General features: G+C 48.2%; 1 protein-coding gene across 3 annotated transcripts in view; it reads right to left on the bottom strand.

Annotated features, from left to right (window-relative positions):
- Positions 1 to 12,889: 12,889 nt before the first annotated feature.
- The window catches only part of MLX (MAX dimerization protein MLX), a 45,607-nt gene continuing 35,106 nt past the window's right edge, over positions 12,890 to 23,390 (bottom strand). For all 3 annotated transcript variants that reach the window (XM_033918178.1, XM_033918177.1, XM_033918179.1), the window contains one exon: positions 12,890 to 13,858. In XM_033918178.1, the coding sequence (XP_033774069.1) occupies positions 13,802 to 13,858 (57 nt within the window). In that variant the 3' untranslated portion in view covers positions 12,890 to 13,801. The remainder of the gene's footprint in view (positions 13,859 to 23,390) is intronic.

The raw sequence follows: 23,390 nt of genomic DNA, 5'->3' as shown, positions 1-23,390 counted from the left end.
TTTTAGCAGAAGATGGTGATAAGTGGAGAAGTCCCTAAGTAGTCAACACTTTCCTTCTGTCTTCATTTTATGATCTGGGAAGCAATTAGGTGCAGGAGCTTCCATTAGCCCCATTTTTCCCTAAGTTGGGCTGAAAATTGGAGGACGTGATATCATGTCCTATTACTGCTGCCCGCTGGGGTGTAGAATAACCTTCATATTAGTTTCCTAATAAGTTAAGAATAGGCAATGAGTCCTTGAATATAATTTGGTGCAGATTTGCCTCCTTACTTGAACAAAAACTAGACTTAATTCTCCAATACAAATACTTCCACCCCCTCCTAGAAAGCAAAACTGATAAGGAAGCATCAATAAATTTATGTTGTCTTTAGATACTGGCTTTAGACCTTTTGTCTGCATAACACTAATGTTGAAATGAGGTTAATGGTTTTTTTTTCTCTATGGCAAGGGTAGGGAACTCCGGTCCTCGAGAGCTGTAGTCCAGTCGGGTTTTCAGGATTTCCACAATGAATATGCATGAGATCTATTTGCATGCACTGCTTTCAATGCATATTCATTGGGGAAATCCTGAAAACCCGACTGGAATATGGCTCTCGAGGACCGGAGTTCCCTACCCCTGCTCTATGGTATAGAATGTAAAATAAACAAACTTTTGTAAATAAATATTTATGTACATATGTATTTTGCACTATTTTTACAGCAGGGGGGTTTATCTTGCTTTAGGCACAGGTTTGAAACGGCAAGAGAGCAACTTGAGAGTTAAAAATTGGTGGCAGGAGAACTTCCATTCTGCACTGTCTCTTAAAGAAAGCTGTACCCGCTAATTAAGTAGAGAATGATATGGGGGAAAAAATTTGTCCCTGCAAGGTCGGTCCCCATCCCCACAAACCATCTTATCCTATCCGCACAAGCCTCAAATAGTTTTATACTGAACTTATTTTATTAAACTATAAAAAGAAACAATATTCTGTACAATTGTCATTTTATAAATCACGTTCTGGCTGATGAACTAGAGGAAGAGATCTAAAGCTGGCAGGGCTTTGTTTACAAACGGTTATCAACACAGCTACATTACTACTTTATCCTAAAGCAAAAAAAGAAAAGAAATATACATTTTTTTCTACCTTTGTTGTCTGGTTTCTGCTTTCCTCATCTTCTCGTCCACTGTACCTCTCTCTTCCAACCTGGTAGCTATTTCCTCCCCCTCCCTCAATACTCTGATATTTCTCTCTCTTCTCCCTTCCTTTTCTGCTCTTCCTTCTCAATTTGTTTTCCACCTTTTGTCTATTTTCTTATTTTCCAGTCCTCAATTTCCCTTTCATTATGTCTACCTACAGCTTGCCACTCCTTCCACTATCTCACTAACTCTATCTCCTTCCCAATCCAGCATGTGACCTTTTTTTCTTTATTCCCTCCTTCCATCCAGTATGTGCTCTCTTCTCCACATCCTTTGAGTCTTCTACCCTTTCTCCACTTCCCTTCAGCGTCTGCTCCCCTCTCATTCTCCCCTTCCATCCAGCGCCACTCAACCACTTTCCATCCCTCCTTGCGATCACGACACTTGCTCCCTTCCCGCCACCAGCAAAAGAAACCAAAAGCCATCCGTTCATCTCTTCCTTTGGTCTAGCCATCTTCCTCTCACCTTTGCAGGCTTTCAACAATTTTCTCTTTCTGAGGTGTCAGGACATGGTAACCATTCTCACAAGTCCTGCGTGACTACCCCAAAGCCTCTCCTCTGATGCACTTCCTGTTTCCGCCTGGGCGGCTTGCGTCAGAGGAGAGGCTTTGGGGCAGTCACGTGGGCCTTAAGAGAATAGTTACCATGTCCCACTGCTTCAGAAAGAGAAAACTGTTGAATATCAACTGCGAAGGTGAGGGGAAGGGAGCTGGCCGGATGGTTTGGGCGGTGGGAAGGGAATAGACTTAGTAGATAGAGACAGGTTGTTCACCCTCTCCAAGGTAGAGAGAACGAGAGGGCACTCTCTAAAGGTGAAAGGGGATAAATTCCGTACAAACGTAAGGAAGTTCTTCACTCAGAGAGTGGTAGAAAACTGGAACGCTCTTCAGGAGTCTGTTGTAGGGGAAAGACCCCTCCAGGGATTCAAGACAGTTGGACAAGTTCCTGCTCAACTGGAAAGTACGCAGATGAGGCTGGGCTCATTTAGAGCGCTGGTCTTTGACCTAGGAGCCGCCACATGAGTGGACTGCTGGGCACGATGGACCACTGGTCTGATCCAGCAGTGGCAATTCTTACATTCTTATGTTCTTAATATATAACCACTTGAAAAAACTGATAAGGCGGTATATCAAATTAATAATAAACTTGGTGCATATGAGCCTGAGCCCACCGGACCACATCCAGGGAGGCCGCCATCAACCTCAAGACCTGTAGAAAATCCTGAGCCCAAGGACACTGACAATCCATCAGAAAGTGAATCTGCAACTTGAACATGCGGACCTCTGCAAGGAAGACTCTCTCCAAGCTGGTGTTGAAGAGGACTCCGAGGGCTGAGATGGAATCAACCATTTTTTGGACAAGTTGACCATCCAGCGACTGTAGGAACTCCACAACCCGAGTCATAACCCAGGAGCTCTCCTGAATGGACTCTGCATGAATCAACCAGTCATCTAGATAGGGATGAACCAGAATGCTCTCCTTGCATAAGGCCGCCACCACCACCACCATCATAATCTTGGTGAAAGTCTGTGGAGCCATGGCCAGACCAAAAGGGAGCAAACAAAACTGATAGTGCTTTCTTAAAATAAGAAACCGAAGGAAAAGCTGATGGGAGGCCCGAATTGGAACATGCAGGTAGGCCTCTGTCAGATCGAGAGAAGTCAGAAATTCCCCCAGCTGAACAGCAATAATTACGGATCGCGGGGTTTCCATACGAAAAGACAGAACCTGGAGCGCCCTGTTGACACTTTTCAGATCTAAAATGGGCTATAAAGACCCCTCTTTCTTGAGCACCACAAAATAAATGGAACACCTGCTGGTGCGAAACTCCTGAGAAGGCACTAGAACCACCGCTTTGAGGTCGAGCTACTTTTGCAGTGTTTGATGAAAAGCCCGCTTCTTCCAAGCTGCCTAAGACGAAATGATCTGGCAAGGGCCAGGAAAATTTCAGAGCATAGCAATCTCACATCACTTCCAGGACCCACTGAAATGTAGTGATTTTGACCCACTCCTAGTAAAACTCCCGCAAACGGGTTCCCACCGGTATCAGGGGAAGGACCCATAAGGAGTCATTGGACTGGGCAGGCGGCGGAGGGGCCTCCGGAGGAGTCACGACCCTGACACACACACACACACCCCGACCAGGGCAGTATCGATAAAAATCACGCAAACACCCCTGGATGAGGCCACTCTGCAAAGTTCCGACTGAGTATGGTCCTCAGGAAGACGGGGCACTTTAAGAGTCAGTCAAAGCCTGAACCAACTTGTCCAACTCCTCCCCAAACAGGAAAGAGCCTCGAAAAGGAAATTTACTAAGCTTAGCCTTAGAAGCAGCATCCGCCGACCAACCCCAAAGCCACAGGTTATGGTGAGAAGCCACTCCAAGAGCCAAAGCCCGCAACAGATCTTACATGGCATCCGAGAGATAAGCACCTAGTTTAATTTTGGCACTGATCCACCAAAGACCAGTCATCAGACTCCTGGTCAAGAACTCGCTCGGATCATCGGAAACAAGCCATGGCTACCAGAGTGCCAAAATCACCGCCTGGACTGCCATAGCAGCTAGTCAAAACTTTGCTTAAGAAGAGACTCTAACTTACGATCCCAAGTCCTACAACGCCGAACTGCCTTCAACCGGCGCAATAGCCGAGACCACAGAAGACTTAAAGGTATTCCTATCCCTATCAGGAATAGAATAAAGCCGAGCCATGGACCACGCCAAATGAAAAGACACATTCGGCATCTTCTACTGCGCATGCACTACATCCTGAATATCCCGAGGCATAGGAAAGGAACGGGAGGTCAAATGTAATCTCCCCAACCTTGAGATGTTCTGTCTGTCAAATCAGATTGTTAGTTCTTCTGAGCAGGGACTGTCTATTGTATGTTAAATGCACAGCGCTGCATACGCTTTTCAGTGCTATAGCAATGTAGTTCTTCTCAGTGCAAACTGCACACCACCGACTCATCTGCGCCAGCCAGCGTCTCCAAAAGGCACATGTCCGTATCATCCACCCCCCCAACCCCCCCAGAGGATCTTGGGGGTCCAAGTCCTCATCAGGCAAAAACACATCTGCAAATAACAAATCCTCATCCCATGAGACCCGCGGCTGCTAGGATGAAGACAGGGAAGGGACTGGGTCGGAGCTGATGATAAGAGGGGCTGAATGGGGATAGATACGGAAGGCAAAAGCCCTCCAAAAAAACCAGAGACCCCCGCCCATCTGCAGATAAGCCTTGTACATGCCTAAACAAAATCAGGGACGACAAACCCCCCTGGCGGCAGAGAAGAACTCACTGCCAAGGCAGGAGACACAGCAGAAAGGGGGAAGGCTACCTGAGGCCAAAGGAAAGATGGCGGAGCTTTCTGCTAAAACTTGTGAAAAACCTGCTGGAAAAACTCCCCCGAGGCCTGCAGCAACAAGTAAGATCCCAGCACTATTGGAGGTAAGGGAAACCTTATTTCCCTGACCGTCAGCGGCTGGGGTAATTCCTGTGGGCGGTAGGGGAAGCTTGGGCTTCCCCACTGCACATGTGAAGGGGAACCCTGCTCACTGGCACCCGAAGCTGACAAGGTTCCCCTTTGTGGCAGCCGGTGCACTTTGTGCACATGCTGGCTGCATCAACCGTGCACTTGGAGCACAATGAGCACTTTCAGCTTAAAAGTGCTCATTGCAAAAACCGCTACAGGGAAAAAGAAAAGTGCTGGTTAGCAATAAAATTCAATTAAACTTAATTGAAGGCTTTCCTTCAGACTGGCACTGCCTAAGGACATTTTTTTTTTCAATACAACTTTAATTTACAACTGGCTCTCAAAGCTATATGCCTTGCCTGTATTTGGTGACAAGACTTACAGCTGAGGCACCTCTAAAGTAAAAATTTGGGGAGGTGGGGGGAAATGGGGGGGAGAGACTTGACCAGTTGAGTGTGACACCCCCGAGGTCAGACAGACCCCAAAAGGGTTCCCCAAGCTCAATCTAGCACCATAAACAGGGACAAGAAGGACAATTTAAACAAAATTCAACAGCCCTACACTAAACCAGGTAAAGACTGCATACCACCTCCACCTGCTGGAGACTGAGAACAGACTGATTGTACTTGGGACAGCACAGCCCACTTGTATTACAGCCAATTTTTTCAAGGCTGCTTTCAACTGCTAACTCCCACTCACCATAAAATCACCTATGTCCATCCTATCATTCTCTCTACAAGAAACTCCCTAACCTCTATCTGTCCAAATTAGATTGTAAACTCTTTCAGCAGGGACCGTCTATTGCAGTGTTTTTCAACCTTTTTACACCTGTGGACCGGCAGAAATAAAAGAATTATTTTGTGGACTGGCAAACTACTAGGACTAAAATTAAAAAACCCTGTTTCTGCCCCATTTCCGCGAGCTCGGTCACCTCAGTAGCTATAGAAAAATAGACAAATATAGTGCAAAATAGACAGCCGATATAAATTCTCAAAACTGACATGTTTTGATCACTAAATTGAAAATAAAATCATTTTTCCTACCTTTGCTGTCTGGTGATTTCATGAGTCTCTAGTTGCGTTTCCTTCTGTCTGTATATCCTTTCTTTAATTTCTTTCTTTCTGCACTCAGGCCCAAGAATTGTCTCTTTCTATTCCCTTCCTCTTTCCTTCCTGTGCCCCCGGTGCCTCCTTCCCATGTCCTTAGTACCCCCAGTGCCTCCTTCCCATGTCTTTAGGGCCCTCTGTGCCTCCTTCCCATGTCTTTAGTGCCCCCAGAGCCTCCTTCCTGTCTTTAGTGCTCCCAGTGCCTCCTTCCTATGTCCCTCTCACTGCCTTCCATACTTTGTCCCACCCCCATCCCTGAAACCAGCCTGCCTGTCTGTCTCTCTCCCTCCCTCCCTGGCCAAAGCCAGCCTGATTGCCTGCCTACCTCCTTCCCTCCCTGTCACGCAAAAAAAAAAAAAAAGCCTCCCTCCTTCCTTTCCCTGGGTCGGCAGAAAGTCTTCTTTCCAATGTCAATTCTAACGTCGGAGAGGACGTTCTGGGCCAGCCAGGCAGTGATTGGCTGGCCCAGAACGTCCTCTCCGACGTTGGAAAGAAGACTTCCTGTCGGCTTTAGCAGCAGCAGCAATCTTGCTGGCCCTGCACAGACTGGCAGAAATTTCCTGCGGACTGGCATTGGTCCGCGGACCGGTGGTTGAAGAACAGTGGTCTATTGCATGTTAAATGTACAGTGCTATAGAAATGATAAATAGTAGTAGTAGAGGAAGGAGCAGAGGGAGAACCCTGTGTGTGGTTTGCAGATCAAGCTGTAGAAGGGAAAATTATGATGGAGTGGGGGAGAATGAAGCAGTGTATCTCAATCTTTCTCAAGCCGGGCCACACTAAAGGTAGTGGCCACGGCTTGAGGCACGCAGAAGTGCGCAGACATCGCCGTGATGACATCATGCATATGCGTGACATCATCACATCGACATCCGTGCATTTGCAGAGGCCCTAAAGATGGGCCCTGAGACGCCAGTAGCACTGGCACCAGCTGATTGCCTACAGCAGTGTTTCTCAACTACTTCAAGCTAAGTACCCCCTAAGTCTAACAAATATCAACTGAGTACCCCAACCACAAACCTCCCTAGGCCCATCCAAGCTCTGCCCCAGATCCCATCTCCCTTACTAATTGTAATGCAATGTTTTCCATTCATTTTTCATATACACAGCAAATATAAATTCTCAATACTGACACATTTCAATCACTATATTGAAAATAAAGCACAGTTACTTACCGTAACAGGTGTTATCCAGGGACAGCAGGCAGATATTCTTGACTGATGGGTGACGGCACCGACGGAGCCCCGGTACGGACAATTTTAGAGTGATTGCACTCTAAGAACTTTAGAAAGTTCTAGCTCGGCCGCACCGCGCACGCGCGAGTGCCTTCCCGCCCGACAGAGGCGCGCGGTCCCTCAGTTAGTATAAGCCAGCTAAGAAGCCAACCCGGGGAGGTGGGTGGGACGCAAGAATATCTGCCTGCTGTCCCTGGATAACACCTGTTACGGTAAGTAACTGTGCTTTATCCCAGGACAAGCAGGCAGCATATTCTTGACTGATGGGTGACCTCCAAGCTAACAAAAAGAGGGATGGAGGGTTGGCCATTATGAAAACAAATTTTGCAAAACAGATTGGCCGAAGTGTCCATCCCGTCTGGAGAATGCATCCAGACAATAATGAGATGTAAAAGTGTGAACTGAGGACCAAGTAGCAGCTTTGCAGATTTCCTCAATAGGAGTGGAACGGAGGAAAGCTACAGATGCTGCCATAGCTCTGACTCTATGGGCCGTGACAGAACCTTCCAGTGTCAGTCCGGTCTGAGCATAACAGAATGAAATGCACGCTGCCAGCCAATTAGACAACGTACGTTTAGAAACAGGACGTCCCAATTTATTCGGATCAAAGGACAGAAAAAGTTGAGGAACTGATCTGTGGGGTTTCGTACGCTCTAGATAGTAAGCTAGAGCCCGTTTACAATCCAAAGTATGCAGAGCTTGTTCCCCAGAATGAGAATGAGGTTTTGGGAAGAAAACCGGCAGAACAATGGATTGGTTGAGTTGGAATTCAGAGACAACCTTAGGGAGAAACTTTGGATGTGTACGCAAAACCACCTTGTCATGGTGAAAAACCGTAAAAGGTGGATCTGCGACCAGTGCATGAAGCTCACTGACCCTCCTGGCAGAGGTAAGAGCAATAAGGAAAAGCACTTTCCAAGTGAGAAACTTGAAAGGAGATGTAGCCAATGGTTCAAATGGAGGCTTCATCAAGGCGGAAAGAACCACATTGAGATCCCAGATAACAGGAGGGGCTTTAAGAGGTGGTTTCACATTGAAAAGCCCACGCATGAACCTGGATACCAGGGGATGAGCTGAAAGAAGTTTACCATGGACTGGCTCATGAAAAGCTGCAATGGCACTGAGGTGGACTCTGATGGAAGAGGACTTAAGGCCAGAGTCGGACAAAGAAAGTAAATAATCCAACAACGTCTCCACTGCCAGGGAAGTGGGATCAAGATGATGAAGAAGACACCAGGAAGAAAATCTCGTCCACTTTTGATGGTAACATTGCAGAGTGGCTGGTTTCCTGGAGGCATCCAGAATGGAACGAACGGGCTGCGACAAAAGAGTATCAGTCGAAGTCAGCCCGAGAGATACCAAGCTGTCAGGTGTAGAGACTGGAGGTTGGGATGTAGAAGGGTTTCCTGCTGTTGCGTAAGCAGAGATGGAAACAGAGGAAGAAGAAAAGGTTCCCTGGAACTGAGTTGAAGTAGAAGGGAGAACCAATGTTGCCTGGGCCACCTCGGAGCAATTAGAATCATGGTGGCTCGTTCCCTCTTGAGCTTGAACAAGGTTCTCAACATGAGAGGCAGAGGAGGGAAGGCGTACAGGAACAGATTCGACCAGTCGAGGAGAAAAGCATCTGCTGCTAGACGGTGCGGAGAGTAAAGTCTGGAGCAGAATAGGGGCAGCTGATGATTGTGAGGAGCTGCAAAGAGGTCTATCTGAGGAGTGCCCCATTGAGTGAAGATAGACTGCAGAGTTACAGGATCGAGTGTCCACTCGTGAGGTTGGAGAATTCTGCTGAGTTTGTCCGCTAAGGAATTCTGTTTTCCCTGAATGTATATAGCTTTCAGGAAGAGATGGTGATCTATGGCCCAAGTCCAGATCTTCTGGGCTTCCTGGCATAAAAGGCGAGAGCCTGTCCCACCCTGTTTGTTGATGTAGTACATCGCAACCTGATTGTCTGTGCACAACAGAAGGACCTGAGGAAAGAGAAGATGTTGGAAGGCCTTGAGGGCGTAAAACATCGCTCTGAGTTCCAGGAAATTGATTTGATGCTTCTTTTCCTGGGCTGTCCAAAAACCTTGAGTCTGGAACTCGTTCAAGTGAGCTCCCCATGCATACAGAGAGGCGTCGGTGGTGATGACTAGTTGATGAGGAGGCTGATGGAACAGAAGACCTCTGGATAGATTTGAGGATACCAACCACCATTGAAGAGACTGACGAAGAGATAATGTCACAGATATGTGTCGTGAGCAAGGATCCGACGCTTGGGACCACTGAGTAGCAAGGGTCCATTGAGGAGTGCGCAGGTGAAGACGTGCGTGAGGTGTGACATGAACTGTGGATGCCATGTGCCCCAAGAGTACCATCATCTGTCTGGCTGAGATGGAAGGTAGTGAAAGCACCTTCTGACATAGAGACTGAAGGGTCTGAAGACGATTGGATGGTAGGAAAGCTCTCATTTGGAGTGTATCTAGGATCGCTCCAATGAATTGAAGTCTTTGAGTGGGGATGATATGAGATTTGGGTAGATTGATCTCGAACCCCAGAATTTGTAGAAAGTGGATGGTTTGGTTGGTGGCCAGGAGAACTGCTTGAGCGGATGTGGCTTTGATCAACCAGTCGTCCAGGTAAGGGAATACATGAAGGTGGTGAGAGCGTAGAAATGCCGCTACCACAATGAGACATTTGGTGAATACCCTTGGAGATGAGGCTAGACCGAAGGGCAGTACCTTGTATTGGTAATGACAATGATTGATCATGAATCGGAGATATGGTCTTGAGGTTACATTGATCGGTATGTGAGTGTAAGCCTCTTTGAGATCGAGGGAGCATAGCCAGTCGTTTTGATTTAGAAGGGGATAAAGGATGGCTAAAGAAAGCATCTTGAATTTTTCTTTTACCAGATGTTTGTTGAGATCGCGAAGATCTAGGATGGGTCTGAGATCTCCTGTTTTTTTGGGGACTAGAAAATAACGGGAGTAGAATCCCTGCCCCTTTTGATCTAGAGGAACTTCTTCTATAGCGTTCAGAAGGAGGAGGGATTGGACCTCCTGAATAAGGAGGGCCGATTGAGGACTGTTCAAAGCAGACTCTTTTGGCAGGCTTTGAGGTGGAAGAGTCTGAAAGTTGAGAGAGTAGCCGTGGCGGATGATGTTGAGGACCCATTGGTCCGACGTGATTACTTCCCACCGGCTGAGGAACAGAGAAAGTCGACCTCCTATAGGCTGAGGCAGGAGAGCAGGAATAGGGATACTGGCTATACTGTGGAGAATGAAGTCAAAAGGGCTGTGACTTCTGCTGAGGTTGTTGTTTCACAGATTGTTGTTGCTGCTGCTGTCTGGGAGGCTGACGTTGTTGTTGCCTCTGACGCCTGGGTTGCTGAGCAGTGGTAGTTAATGGACGAGCTGTGAAGCGGCGTTGATAGGCCGACTGCTGTCTATATGGTTTTGGCGGAGGAGGCTTCTTTTTATTTTTAAGCAGGGTATCCCAGCGCGTCTCATGAGCCGAGAGCTTTTGTGTGGTTGAGTCCATGGAATCCCCAAAGAGCTCATCCCCTAGGCACGGGGCGTTGGCTAACCGATCTTGATGGTTAACATCAAGCTCGGATACCCGAAGCCAGGCCAAACGGCGCATAGCCACCGACATTGCTGTCGCTCTGGATGTAAGTTCAAAGGTGTCATATATGGATCTAACCATAAACTTACGTAATTGGAAAAGAGACGACAAGCAGGTGTGAAAAGAGGGATGCTTTCGTGAAGGAAGATATTTTTCGAAAGAAGCCATGGTGGTAAGGAGATGCTTTAAATAAAAAGAAAAATGAAAAGCATAATTACTAGCTCTATTTGCTAACATAGCATTTTGGTAGAGCCTCTTACCAAATTTATCCATGGCCCTTCCTTCTCTGCCAGGAGGGACAGATGCATATACACTGGCTCCTGAAGTCTTTTTAAGGGTGGACTCGACAAATAATGATTCGTGTGGAAGTTGAGGTTTGTCGAACCCAGGAATGGGAATTACTTTATATAGAGAATCCAGTTTACGTGGGGCCCCTGGGACAGTTAAAGGAGTCTCTAAATTCTTATAGAAAGTTTCCCTCAAGATGTCATGAAGGGGAAGTTTCAAAAATTCCTTTGGAGGCTGATCAAAATCAAGGGCATCCAAAAAAGCTTTAGACTTTTTGGATTCAGCCTCCAAAGGAATGGACAAGGATTCACACATCTCTTTCAAAAAACAGGAGAAAGAGGAAGTGACCTGTTTGGAGGATGGGTCAGGGACAGCCGAATCCTCCTCCTCTGAGGAACATTCGCCTTCAGAAAGAAAGGGTTCCTCTGAGTCTCCCCACAGATCAGGGTCCCTGACATGGGAAGAATGGTCCCGAGACTCAGGTGTCGACGTTTGTATGTGTCGGGTTTTGCGCACCGACTTACCCGACCTCATCGATACCGAGTCAGGAGATGTTATCGGTCGCACCGGTGCCGAAGTCTGTACCGATTGATGGTGAGCTCTCGGCTCCGGTGCAAGAACTGGCATCGATACCGATGAGGTTAGGTGAAGCGGTACCGAAACAGTGGAAGCGGGTAACACGGGTTCCACAATCGGTATTGATACGGGTTGTTCAACAACCGGTACCGATAGCTCGGTGCGGGCCGGCACCGGAAGGTTCGGTGTCATGATAGCAGGAAGGAGCCTTTCTAATTGCTCCTTAAGCTGCACCTGAAGGATGGCCGTAATGCGGTCATCGAGGGATGGCACCGGTACCGCTTTTTTCTTCTGCGGTACCTGCGGTGCCGCTCGACGCCCCGGAGATGAGGAGCCTGATGTCGAGGGACTCACCTCTATAGGGGCGGAGCGCTTCCGCTGGCGTCTTACAGGCGGCAGGATTGGACTCACTGCACTCGAGGCCGGAAGACGCTCCAGCGGGGAAGGCTTCTTAGCCGGCTTACCTGACTGTTGAGATGCCGGTGTGGAATCACGCGGCGTCGAAGACGAGGGTGCCGACTGAATCGGTGCCGAAGCTGGAGTCGAAGGAACGGGGTCGGACATCTCGGTACCGAACAGTAATCGCTGCTGTATCTGGCGATTTTTTAATGTCCCGTTTTTTTAGAGTAGCACAGCGGGTGCAAGTAGAGGCCTGATGCTCAGGACCCAAACACTGTAAACACCAGTTGTGTGGGTCCGTGAGAGATATAGGCCTAGCACACCGCTGGCACTTTTTAAAACCCGGTTGAGGGGGCATGAAAGGAAAAACGGCTTCCGCCAAATCGAAGGCCGAGGCTTCGATGGTGGCAGAAGGCCCCGCCGGGGAAAATCAAATTAAGAAAAGAAAAAATATTTTTTTTTTTTTTACAAAAGAAAAAAAGAAACGAAATAAGGCCAAAAGGCAAAAAGTTTACGCGAGCGGGAAGGCAATAGAAAAAAAGTTTCAACAGCCGTTGAAAAAAACGCGTCTTCTTAGCTCCGCGGAAACTAAGAAACTGAGGGACCGCGCGCCTCTGTCGGGCGGGAAGGCACTCGCGCGTGCGCGGTGCGGCCGAGCTAGAACTTTCTAAAGTTCTTAGAGTGCAATCACTCTAAAATTGTCCGTACCGGGGCTCCGTCGGTGCCGTCACCCATCAGTCAAGAATATGCTGCCTGCTTGTCCTGGGATAAAATCATTTTACCTACCGGCGATCTCTGCAGGCTGCTGTAATTAGCTTTAAAAGGTGAGACTGGGAGGCCAGGGGGAAGCTGGAGGACACCAAAGGGGGAAACATGCAGGCTTTTGGCGAATCGGGCAGCACTGGCGCTGTACCATGTAGGGAAGTCAGCTGGCAGCCACCTCTCTTCCTCCTCAGTGTGCCACGACACACAGTTTGAGATACACTGGTTTAGAGGAACTCTGTGCAAGAATCTGAATATGCACTATATCTTTGAACAATTATGTTTTTCTACATTGCATCTTAAATGATTATAGTGTGATAGACAAGGAAATAAAGCCTGTGGAATTCAACAATATGTGCACAGAATTTCTCCATACAATTAAATTATAAACTTCACACTCAATGAAATTATTTTCCAAAGTTATAACAATATGCAAGATTTTATATAACATTCATCATGATTCTAATCTGAAATATGTGGATGAAGATCAGACAATGAATAACCAGTGCAGGCTACATCATACCCTATTTCACAGTAAAAGTCTTCTGCTTAATAACAAAACAAGTCAAATTTTAAGGACCCTGTAATTGGAGATTCTACCCCACCCAATGCTGTAGGTATTCATCATTTTAAAAAGATTTCTAGGTATGTGCATGCATACATGTGATCGCTGAAGGGGTATGTATTTTACCCTTGATGCATTTTATAGGTAGCAAGCTGCAGAAAAGGGAAAGAAATTACAGAATAACATTTGTAATTTGGCATCATATTGGATAAAGTAGGCACTAAACTAAGTGCTTCTTGTCATCCATAATAAGAAGTTTCTAAATCTGCACGGCCTCAATGATCCCAGATTTTTCAGCCACTGTACTAGAGCTCCAGTCTCTTCCCACATCAGCTATTTCCCATATGCAACTTGCATACTAGAAAGTTTTACAAAACTGACATCAATACTTTGGTTTCAGAGTCAGTGCAATAAATAAATTTAAAAAATAGAAGCTTCCACTCCCCAAAAAATGAACACAGACGTGTAAAATAGCCGGAATATGCAGTCTCTTTCTTTTCATATTAAGTTGGTAGCAAATGTTGGAACAGAAGCAAACAGAAACATAGATCCTTTTGTTGTAGGGTCAGACAGTTTAGAGGCACTAAATGCTGGTTGTCTTCTGGCATCTGACCATTAATAGATCTGATTCTTTAGCTGATGGAGAATGCCAATCACAATCTCTCGCAGTGCCTGCAGTTAAACAAAACAAACACACACAACTCACTAGAACTGCCTTTAGAACTAAGCCTTCTCCCCTTCCCCTCACTGCTTATGGAGATAGCCACAACAGAATATGTGGCACCAGACACTACTGGAACAACAGAATCATTATACCAGGTACCAAGAACAGAAAAGATGAAATTTATTCTTCCCTATTAATTTTCTTTGAGTCCTGCTAGATCAGTCCACAGCAGTGGGTTTTATCCCCTAACCAGCAAAGAGGGGTAGAGAAAAGCAAACAATTTCCATCACTGTTATAACAGCAGATGCAGGCTGACCAAATTTCAGTTTTGACACTACAAATTCTTTTTTTGCCTGGTTTTGGTTTTGTCTGACAGGTTATTTTAATTTTTAGCCAGAAATGACCACATTCTGTATTTTTGGTGGAAGCTGAAAATGGGTACTTTGTCATATTTATCTCCCCTTTCCCCCTGGCCTATCATACTATCCCTGGTGGATTAAGGGGGTGTAGTTAGGGAAGGAGTGATCACCAAACAAAGGATCTCCATTTGAAAAAGGGGGAACTGCAAGGCTATATCGAACCTCTTGGGGACCACATAGTAAATGGAAAACCATGCCTGATCCTCCATTGGGAACCTTCTCTACTACCAATAGCTGGCTGAGGAAAGCAAGAATTTCTTTTACTGTCCTGCTTTTGAGAAGGGAGCCACAAGGGGATGCCATAAAGCTTTCAGAAACAGAGCATGTGAAGTTCAAGGCAAAGCTGTTGCAAATGACCTCTTGGACCCACTGGTTTGAGGTAATAAGGGTCAACTCCTGGACAAAGAGGCTGAGTAGAGTATCCTTGAAGCATACTATTGAAATGGGACATTTTGGGAATCCCAATAATTGGATTTATTATTTTTGATAGACCACTGTTGACACAGGTATAGCACAGTTACTTACCGTAACAGGTGTTATCCAGGGACAGCAGTCAGATATTCTTTACGCATGGGTGACGTCACCGACGGAGCCCTCGGTACGGATCTTTTTACTAGAAAGTTCTAGTTGGCCGCACCGCGCGTGCGCGAGTGCCTTCCCGCCCGACGGAGGAGTGCGTGGTCCCCAGTTAGTATAAGCCAGCTAAGAAGCCAACCCGGGGAGGAGGGTGGGACGTAAGAATATCTGCCTGCTGTCCCTGGATAACACCTGTTACGGTAAGTAACTGTGCTTTATCCCAGGACAAGCAGGCAGCATATTCTTTACGCATGGGTGACCTCCAAGCTAACAAAGAGGGAGGAGGGATGGTTGGCCATTAGGAAAATAAATTCTGAAGTACAGATTGGCCGAAGTGCCCATCCCGTCTGGAGAAAGCATCCAGACAGTAGTGAGTAGTGAATGTGTGAACTGAGGACCAGGTGGCCGCCTTGCAGATTTCCTCAATGGGTGTGGAACGGAGGAAAGCAACAGAAGCGGCCATAGCTCTCACCCTGTGGGCCGTGACAGCACCGTCCAGTGACAGACCGGCCCGAGCATAACAGAACGCGATGCAAGCTGCAAGCCAGTTGGATAGCGTCCGTTTAGAGACCGGTCGACCCAAACGATTCGGGTCGAAGGTCAGGAAGAGCTGAGGGGACAAGCGGTGAGCCCTTGTACGATCAAGATAGTAAGCCAGGGCACGCTTGCAATCAAGACTGTGCAATGCCTGTTCCCCGGGATGTGAATGAGGTTTCGGGAAGAAAACAGGCAACACAATGGACTGGTTGAGGTGAAAAGCTGAGACCACCTTGGGGAGGAACTTTGGATGGGTGCGCAGAACCACCTTGTCATGGTGAAAAATAGTGAACGGTGGATCGGCAACCAGTGCATGAAGCTCACTAACCCTCCTGGCAGAGGTAATGGCAATGAGGAAAAGCACCTTCCATGTCAGAAATTTGAGCGAAGTTGTGGCAAGTGGCTCAAAAGGAGGTTTCATGAGGGCAGACAAAACCACATTCAGGTCCCAGACGACCGGAGGAGGCTTCAGAGGTGGTTTGATGTTGAAGAGGCCCCTCATGAATCGGGAAACCAGAGGGTGAGCCGTGAGAGGTTTTCCTAGGACAGGCTCATGAAATGCCGTGATGGCACTGAGTTGGACTCTGATTGAGGTAGACTTGAGGCCTGCGTTGGACAGGGAGAGCAAGTAGTCCAGAACAGTTTCCACCGCTAAAGAGGTGGGATTGTGATGATGACGGAGGCACCAAGAGGAGAACCTGGTCCACTTCTGATGGTAACATTGGAGGGTGGCCGGTTTCCTGGAGGCGTCCAAAATGAGACGGACAGGCTGAGACAGATTTCCTGGAGAGGTCAGCCCGAGAGAAACCAAGCTGTCAGGTGGAGCGAAGACAGATTGGGATGTAGTAGAGACTGATGCTGCTGTGTAAGTAGAGTAGGAAACACAGGTAGAGGAATGGGCTCCCTGGAGCTGAGCTGAAGCAGGAGGGAGAACCAGTGTTGACGAGGCCACCGGGGAGCTATGAGGATCATGGTGGCTCCGTCCCTGCGGAGTTTGGATAAAGTCCGCAACATCAGAGGTAGAGGAGGAAAGGCATAGAGGAACCGATCCGTCCAGTCGAGAAGGAATGCATCCGGGGCCAGACGGTGAGGAGAGAAGAGTCTGGAGCAGAACTGGGGCAGCTGATGGTTGTGAGGAGCTGCAAATAGGTCCACCTGCGGAGTGCCCCAGCGAGCAAAAATGGAGAGGAGCGTGGGAGGATCCAAAGTCCACTCGTGAGGTTGCAGGATGCGACTGAGATTGTCGGCCAGGGAGTTCTGTTCGCCCTGGATATAGACAGCCTTGAGGAAGAGACTGCGGGCCGTGGCCCAGGTCCAAATGCGAAGAGCCTCCTGACAAAGGAGGCGAGATCCGGTGCCGCCCTGTTTGTTTATGTAGTACATGGCGACTTGGTTGTCTGTGCACAGGAGAAGAACCTGAGGGTAGAGAAGGTGTTGGAAGGCTTTGAGTGCATAGAACATGGCCCTGAGTTCCAGGAAGTTGATATGATGTTGACGCTCCTGAGGGGTCCAGAGACCCTGTGTGCGAAGTTCTCCCAGGTGGGCTCCCCATGCGTAGGGGGAGGCATCCGTGGTGATGACCATGGAGTGAGGGGGTAGATGAAAAAGCAGACCCCTGGAAAGATTGGAGGAGTTCAACCACCATTGAAGAGATCGCTGAAGAGACGATGTCACACAGATGGGATGAGAAAGAAGGTCCGTGGTCTGAGACCATTGGTTGGCTAGAGCCCACTGAGGTGTTCTGAGGTGTAGTCGTGCCAGAGGGAGCACATGGACCGTGGAAGCCATGTGGCCCAGGAGGACCATCATCTGCCGAGCAGGGATGGAGTGATGAAGGAGCACCTGGCGGCAAAGATGGAGCAGGGTCTGTTGACGGTCGGAGGGGAGGAACGCCCTCATCAGAGTGGTGTCGAGAACAGCTCCAATGAACTGAAGTCGCTGTGTGGGAAGCAGATGCGACTTGGGGTAGTTGATCTCGAACCCCAGAAGATGGAGGAGAGAGATGGTATGATGAGTGGCTTGTAGCACAAGTGGAGACGTAGGTGCTTTCACCAACCAATCGTCCAAGTAGGGAAACACCTGGAGGTTGTGAGACCTGAGGAAGGCCGCCGCCACAATGAGGCATTTGGTGAACACCCTGGGTGATGAAGCGAGGCCAAAAGGTAGCACTTTGTACTGATAATGGCGATGGTGCACCTGGAATCGAAGGTAGCGACGTGAAGTTGGATTGATTGGGATGTGAGTGTAGGCCTCTTTGAGGTCCAGGGAACATAGCCAGTCGTTCTGAGAGAGATGAGGGTAAAGCGTGGCAAGGGAGAGCATTCTGAATTTCTCCTTGACTAGACACTTGTTGAGGTCCCTGAGATCGAGAATGGGATGTAGGTCTCCTGTCTTCTTTGGAACTAGAAAGTAACGGGAGTAGAATCCCCGGCCTCTTTGTTCCGGAGGTACTTCTTCGATGGCATTGAGAAGAAGGAGGGATTGGACCTCCCTCAGGAGGAGGGGGGTTTGAGTTGAATGAGAAGCAGACTCTACGGGAGGATTGTCTGGTGGAAGAGTCTGGAAGTTGAGAGAGTAGCCGTGGCGGATGATGTTGAGGACCCACTGGTCCGATGTGATGACCTCCCAACGGCTGATGAAGATGTGGAGCCTGCCTCCGATTGGCTGAGGAAGAGGCAATGAGGGTGGAAGACTGGCTAAGCCCTGGAGAGAGGAGTCAAAAGGGCTGAGATGGTTTGGCAGGAGGAAGAGGCTTGGCAGGTTGATTAGACTGGGCACGAGCCTGGGTGTGTTGGTGTTGGCGGGCCCGCCTAGGTTGCTGTGAAGGTGGGTTGAGCGGCCTAGCGGAGAACCTGCGCTGATATGAGGTCTGTGGTCTGTAAGGACGAGCAGGAGGAGCCTTTTTCTTTGGTTTAATGAGAGTATCCCATCTGGTCTCATGGGCGGAGAGTTTCTGTGTGGTGGTATCCAGGGACTCTCCGAATAATTCGTCTCCCAGACATGGGGCGTTGGCTAGTCGGTCCTGATGGTTGACGTCCAGATCAGAGACCCTGAGCCAGGCCAGACGGCGCATAGCCACAGCGATGGCAGATGCACGGGAGGTGAGCTCAAAAGAGTCATAGATAGAGCGCACCATAAATTTTCTCAGTTGAAGCAGGCTGGAGATGTGCTGCTGGAATAGTGGAACCTTGTACTTTTGCATGGCGGAGAGTTGCATTACCAGATGTTTCAGGTAGAATGAAAAATGGAAAGAGTAGTTGTTTGCCCTGTTGGCAAGCATGGCATTCTGGTAGAGCCGCTTGCCAAACTTGTCCATAGTTTTGCCCTCTCTGCCAGGAGGGGTGGAGGCATAAACACTAGAGCCCTGAGTCTTTTTTAAAGTGGACTCTACCAGGAGAGATTCATGGGGCAGCTGGGGTTTATCAAATCCCGGGATTGGAATAACCCTGTAAAGGCTATCCAGTTTACGGGGTGCCCCAGGGACAGTCAGCGGATTCTCCTAATTTTTATAAAAAGTTTCCCGTAGGATGTCATGCACGGGCAACTTCAGGAACTCCTTAGGGGGTTGATCGAAATCTAATGCCTCCAGGAAAGCTTGTGACTTCTTAGAGTCAGATTCCAGAGGCAAAGATAAGGCCCCCGATAACTCCCTGAGGAATTTAGAAAAGGAAGATTGCTCAGGTTTAGATGTGGTATCGGGGGCCGAAGGCTCTTCGTCCGACGACGATGCATCCTCCTCGGTACCGAGAGGGGATTCTTCCCAGAGGTCCGGGTCTCTGACATCGGTGTGCGCGTGTCGAGAGACCGGAGTGGAAGGCTCGGTATGGTGAGTTTTAGACCGAGACTTGCCTGAGCGTACCGAGACGGTACCGGGGGATGAAGACCTGTGTCTGTCTCGGTCCCGGGAAGAACGGTGCCGGTCAGGTTCGCGGGAAGACTGGTGCCCCGTTCGGTCCCGAGGAGGATCGGTCGTCGTCAAGGCGACAGTCTCGGCATGGGTATGGAGATGTGACGCCGAGAGAATGGGCATGGAGGAGTCCATAGGTACCGATGGCGTGGATACCGGTTGGACGGTGCGGGGCTCGGGCCGGTCTGGTACCGAAAGCAGCGGTGCCAGGATAGAGGGCAAGAGCTGCTTAAGTTGCTGTTGGAGTTGTTCCTGCAACTTATCCTGGAGGATGGCCGCAATGCGGTCATCCAGGGGTGGCACCGGAACCACTTTTTTCTGCTTTGGTTCCATGGGTGCCGCTCTACGCTCCGGCGATGAGGAGGCCGATGACGAGGCACTCACCGATATCGGAGCGGAGCGTTTTTTGGTTCGGCGTGGAGCCGAAAGGGCTGGTGTCGCCACCGAGGTGGGAGGGCGCTCAAGGGTGGAAGGCTTCTTAGCCGGCTTACCTGGCGCCGGTGGCGCCGATGTCGTTTCAGGCGGTGTCGAAGTGGTCGGTGCCGATTTCGACGGTGCCGCAGGTGAAGAAGTCGAGTCCATAGCCGGGCCGGTGCCGAAAAGTAGACTTTGCTGGATTTGACGATTCTTCAAAGTGCGTTTTTTAAGAGTGGCACAGCGGGTGCAGGAGTCCGCCCGATGCTACGGTCCCAAGCACTGTAAACACCAATTGTGTGGGTCAGTGAGGGAGATCGGGCGTGCACACCGCTGGCACTTCTTAAAACCGGGCTGCGGGGGCATGAATGGAAACACGGCCTCCGCAAAATCAAACCCCGAGGCCTGGATCGTGACAACAGGCCCCGCCGGGGCAGGAACGAAAAACGAAGCAAAACAAAAATATATATTTTTTTTTTTTGTAAGTGAAAGAAAAAAGCACCCGAAGGTGAATAAAAACGAAAAAGAACGCGAGCGGGAAGGCAAAAAGAGGATTTCAACGGAGTTGAAAAACGCACGTCTTCTTCGCTCCGCGGAAACGAAGAAACTGGGGACCACGCACTCCTCCGTCGGGCGGGAAGGCACTCGCGCACGCGCGGTGCGGCCAACTAGAACTTTCTAGTAAAAAGGTCCGTACCGAGGGCTCCGTCGGTGACGTCACCCATGCGTAAAGAATATGCTGCCTGCTTGTCCTGGGATAATAAGCGGTATACAATACAAAAAGTACACTCTAATGCTTTTCCTTTCCCTTCAATCTTATACTCTACTTTCAGCTAGTACAAAAAAATTAATTAAAAAAAACCTTTTCCTTTACTTTCTTGGGAAGTTTGGTTCTTATCTGCTTGTTCCCACCTACCCCAAGGTCTGCTACTATTATATAGACTACCCAATAATCAAGTTCTTCTCAAACAATTCTCATACTATCCAATCAATATGACTTTTATTCAGTGTAATCATTGTGGTGCTTTAGTTCCAAGGTACACCATCTGGAGATTTACGGCCTGCCCCTTCTGTCTTCAGCTTTCTAGTATTAAGGAGGAGCTCTGCAAGCTTAAGCAGAAATTGGATGCAATCAAAGCAGCTACCATCATTCCAAAGAATCATACCAATTTACCACCATTGCCTCAAAGAATAAAGCAATCTGTAGGGTCAGGTAGACTGCAACATGTGACACAGAAACATCAATCCTCACAATTGTTGCACCTACCGAATTCTTTTGCTCCATTAGAGCATTGCAATGCTCAAGAAAAAATAATTGAGATGGAACCAGAACCAGTGACGGTAACTCAAGAAGAAAAGCACCCCCAAAGGAAAAATAAGAAAGTTCAAACAAGAAAATTGCTGCTGTTAGGGTTTTCCATCATCAGAGGCATTAACCTTGGAACACAAGTCAACAAACCTAAAATTGTGAAGTGTCTCCCAGGATCTTCAGCTACCAGAAATACCAAACAAATACTGTCTATAACTAGGGAGGAAACAAAGAATTCTAAAGCTGATATTGTTAGCCACTTAGGACAAGAACAAAAAAGGCAAGTGAGATGTATAGATCAACCAACGGTAATTTCATTGAATGTAGAAAGTCTCTACAAGGTTGGTTGTCTCATCAACAGAGTACGAAAGCTAAGGTTCCGACTAGGATCCCAGTTTCAGCAGTGTAAACTGCCTTCCTCAGGGGACTTGCAGAATCCACACACACACATCCCCCCGCAACGATCGTGGCAGGATAAATGGCTCATCTCTCCTGCCGTGATCGTAAACCACCCCAAAACAATACCGGCAGGAGGGAGCCCAACCGCTCCTGCCCACGATGACCCCAACCCCCCTTAAAATATGGGCAGGAGGGAGCCCACAGCACACACCTCCGAACCCTGCAACCCCCCACACCCCCTTCACTTATGGTAAGGTGGACGGACGAACGGGTCCCAAGCCCATCCGCCCGGCAGGCCCGACATCTTCCGAATGGCGGGCCTTGGGGCCTTAGGCACCGTTCTGGTAGTCCAGCCTAGAGAATTTCTGACTTCTCTCAACCTGACGGAGGCCTATTTGTATGTTCTGATTCAAGCTTCTCATCAGCAATTCCTTCGTTTTGCAATTTTGGTAGAGCATTATCAGTTCTGTGCTCCAGCCGCCTGTTAGGCTGTTGGTTCTTGCCTGAGACCTCAATCTGGTGCTTTCTGTGCTCATTCGTCCTCCATTTGAGCTTCCCAGTTCCTGCACATTGAAGGACCTTACTCTGAAGGCGGTCTTCCTGGTGGCCATTACTTCTGCAAGACGCGTTTCTGAACTGCAGGCCTTCTCTTATAGGCCGCCTTTCCTGGAGTTCTCTTGGGAGTGAATCATGCTGCGGCCGGTTCCCTCCTTCTGCCGAAGGTGGTTTCGACTTTTCATGGTCAACCAGCCCTCCTGGTCTTGGGTAGTCGGGAGGGTTCTTTGGAACAGAGGCAGTTGTGCAAGTTGGATGTCCATAGGATCCTTCACTCTTATGTTAAGCAGACCCAAAAGTTCTGGAAATCGAATCGTCTATTCATCCTCCTACGGATCCTCATAAGGGGGTCTGCACTTCCAAGGCTACTATTGTGTACTGGATCAAGGAGGCTATCGCTTCAGCATACCTTCTTCAAAAGAAGCCTGTTCCGGCATTTTTCAAAGCTCATTCCACTAGGGATCAGGCAGCCTCTTGGGCTGAGTCTTCTCTGGTGCCTCCAGTAGATATCTGTAAAGCTGTGGTTTGGTCTTCTCTCCATTCCTTTGTGTGAAACTATAGTGCTGGTCTGTGCTGGTCTGGAGAGACTAAAAGAAATAAAATTTGCAGGTATGGACCTAATTTCTCCATTATAGGGCAAATTGGATGGACCAGGTCTTTATCTGCTATCATTTACTATGTTACTAACTAATATAAGATGATACATTTTTTATTGTACTAGTTTAATACATTTTTTAATTAGCTTTTGATGGCAACACCTTCTTCAGATCATAAATGAGCAAATGTTGACAAATATCAGAATATATCAGTGAAACATAAAAGCACTCCAATGACAGTCTCACAGGAAGAGGGATACTTAAAGGACATCTCAAGACAATCCAAGAACCTAAGACCTTTGAAGTCAAAATGAAGAAATACTGACACCCACCAGACAGAACTTAAAGATCTGGGATTTCTATCCTATTATAAACCAGAAAATTATACTGCTTTGTCATCCTCTGATCGCCTATCCATCTCTCCCACTTCACCCTCTTCCTGTGAGACTGTCTTTGGAATGCTTTTGTGTTTCACTTATATATTCTGATATTTGTCACAAGAGGGCACCCGCTCAAACTCAGGGGCGGAAAATTTCATGGCGACACCAGAAAGTATTTCTTCACAGAGAGAGTGGTTGATCATTGGAACAAGCTTCCAGTGCAGGTGATCGAGGCAGACAGCGTGCCAGATTTTAAGAATAAATGGGATACCCATGTGGGATCCCTACGAGGGTCAAGATAAGGAAATTGGGTCATTAGGCATAGACAGGGGGTGGGTAAGCAGAGTGGGCAGACTTGATGGGCTGTAGCCCTTTTCTGCCGTCATCTTCTATGTTTCTATGTTGCTCATATTTGATCTGAAGGTATTGCCTTTGAAAGTTAATAACA

This window comes from Geotrypetes seraphini, chromosome 13, assembly GCF_902459505.1.
Source record: "Geotrypetes seraphini chromosome 13, aGeoSer1.1, whole genome shotgun sequence".
NCBI lineage: Eukaryota > Metazoa > Chordata > Amphibia > Gymnophiona > Dermophiidae > Geotrypetes > Geotrypetes seraphini.
This window is presented reverse-complemented; position numbering and strand designations above follow the sequence as displayed.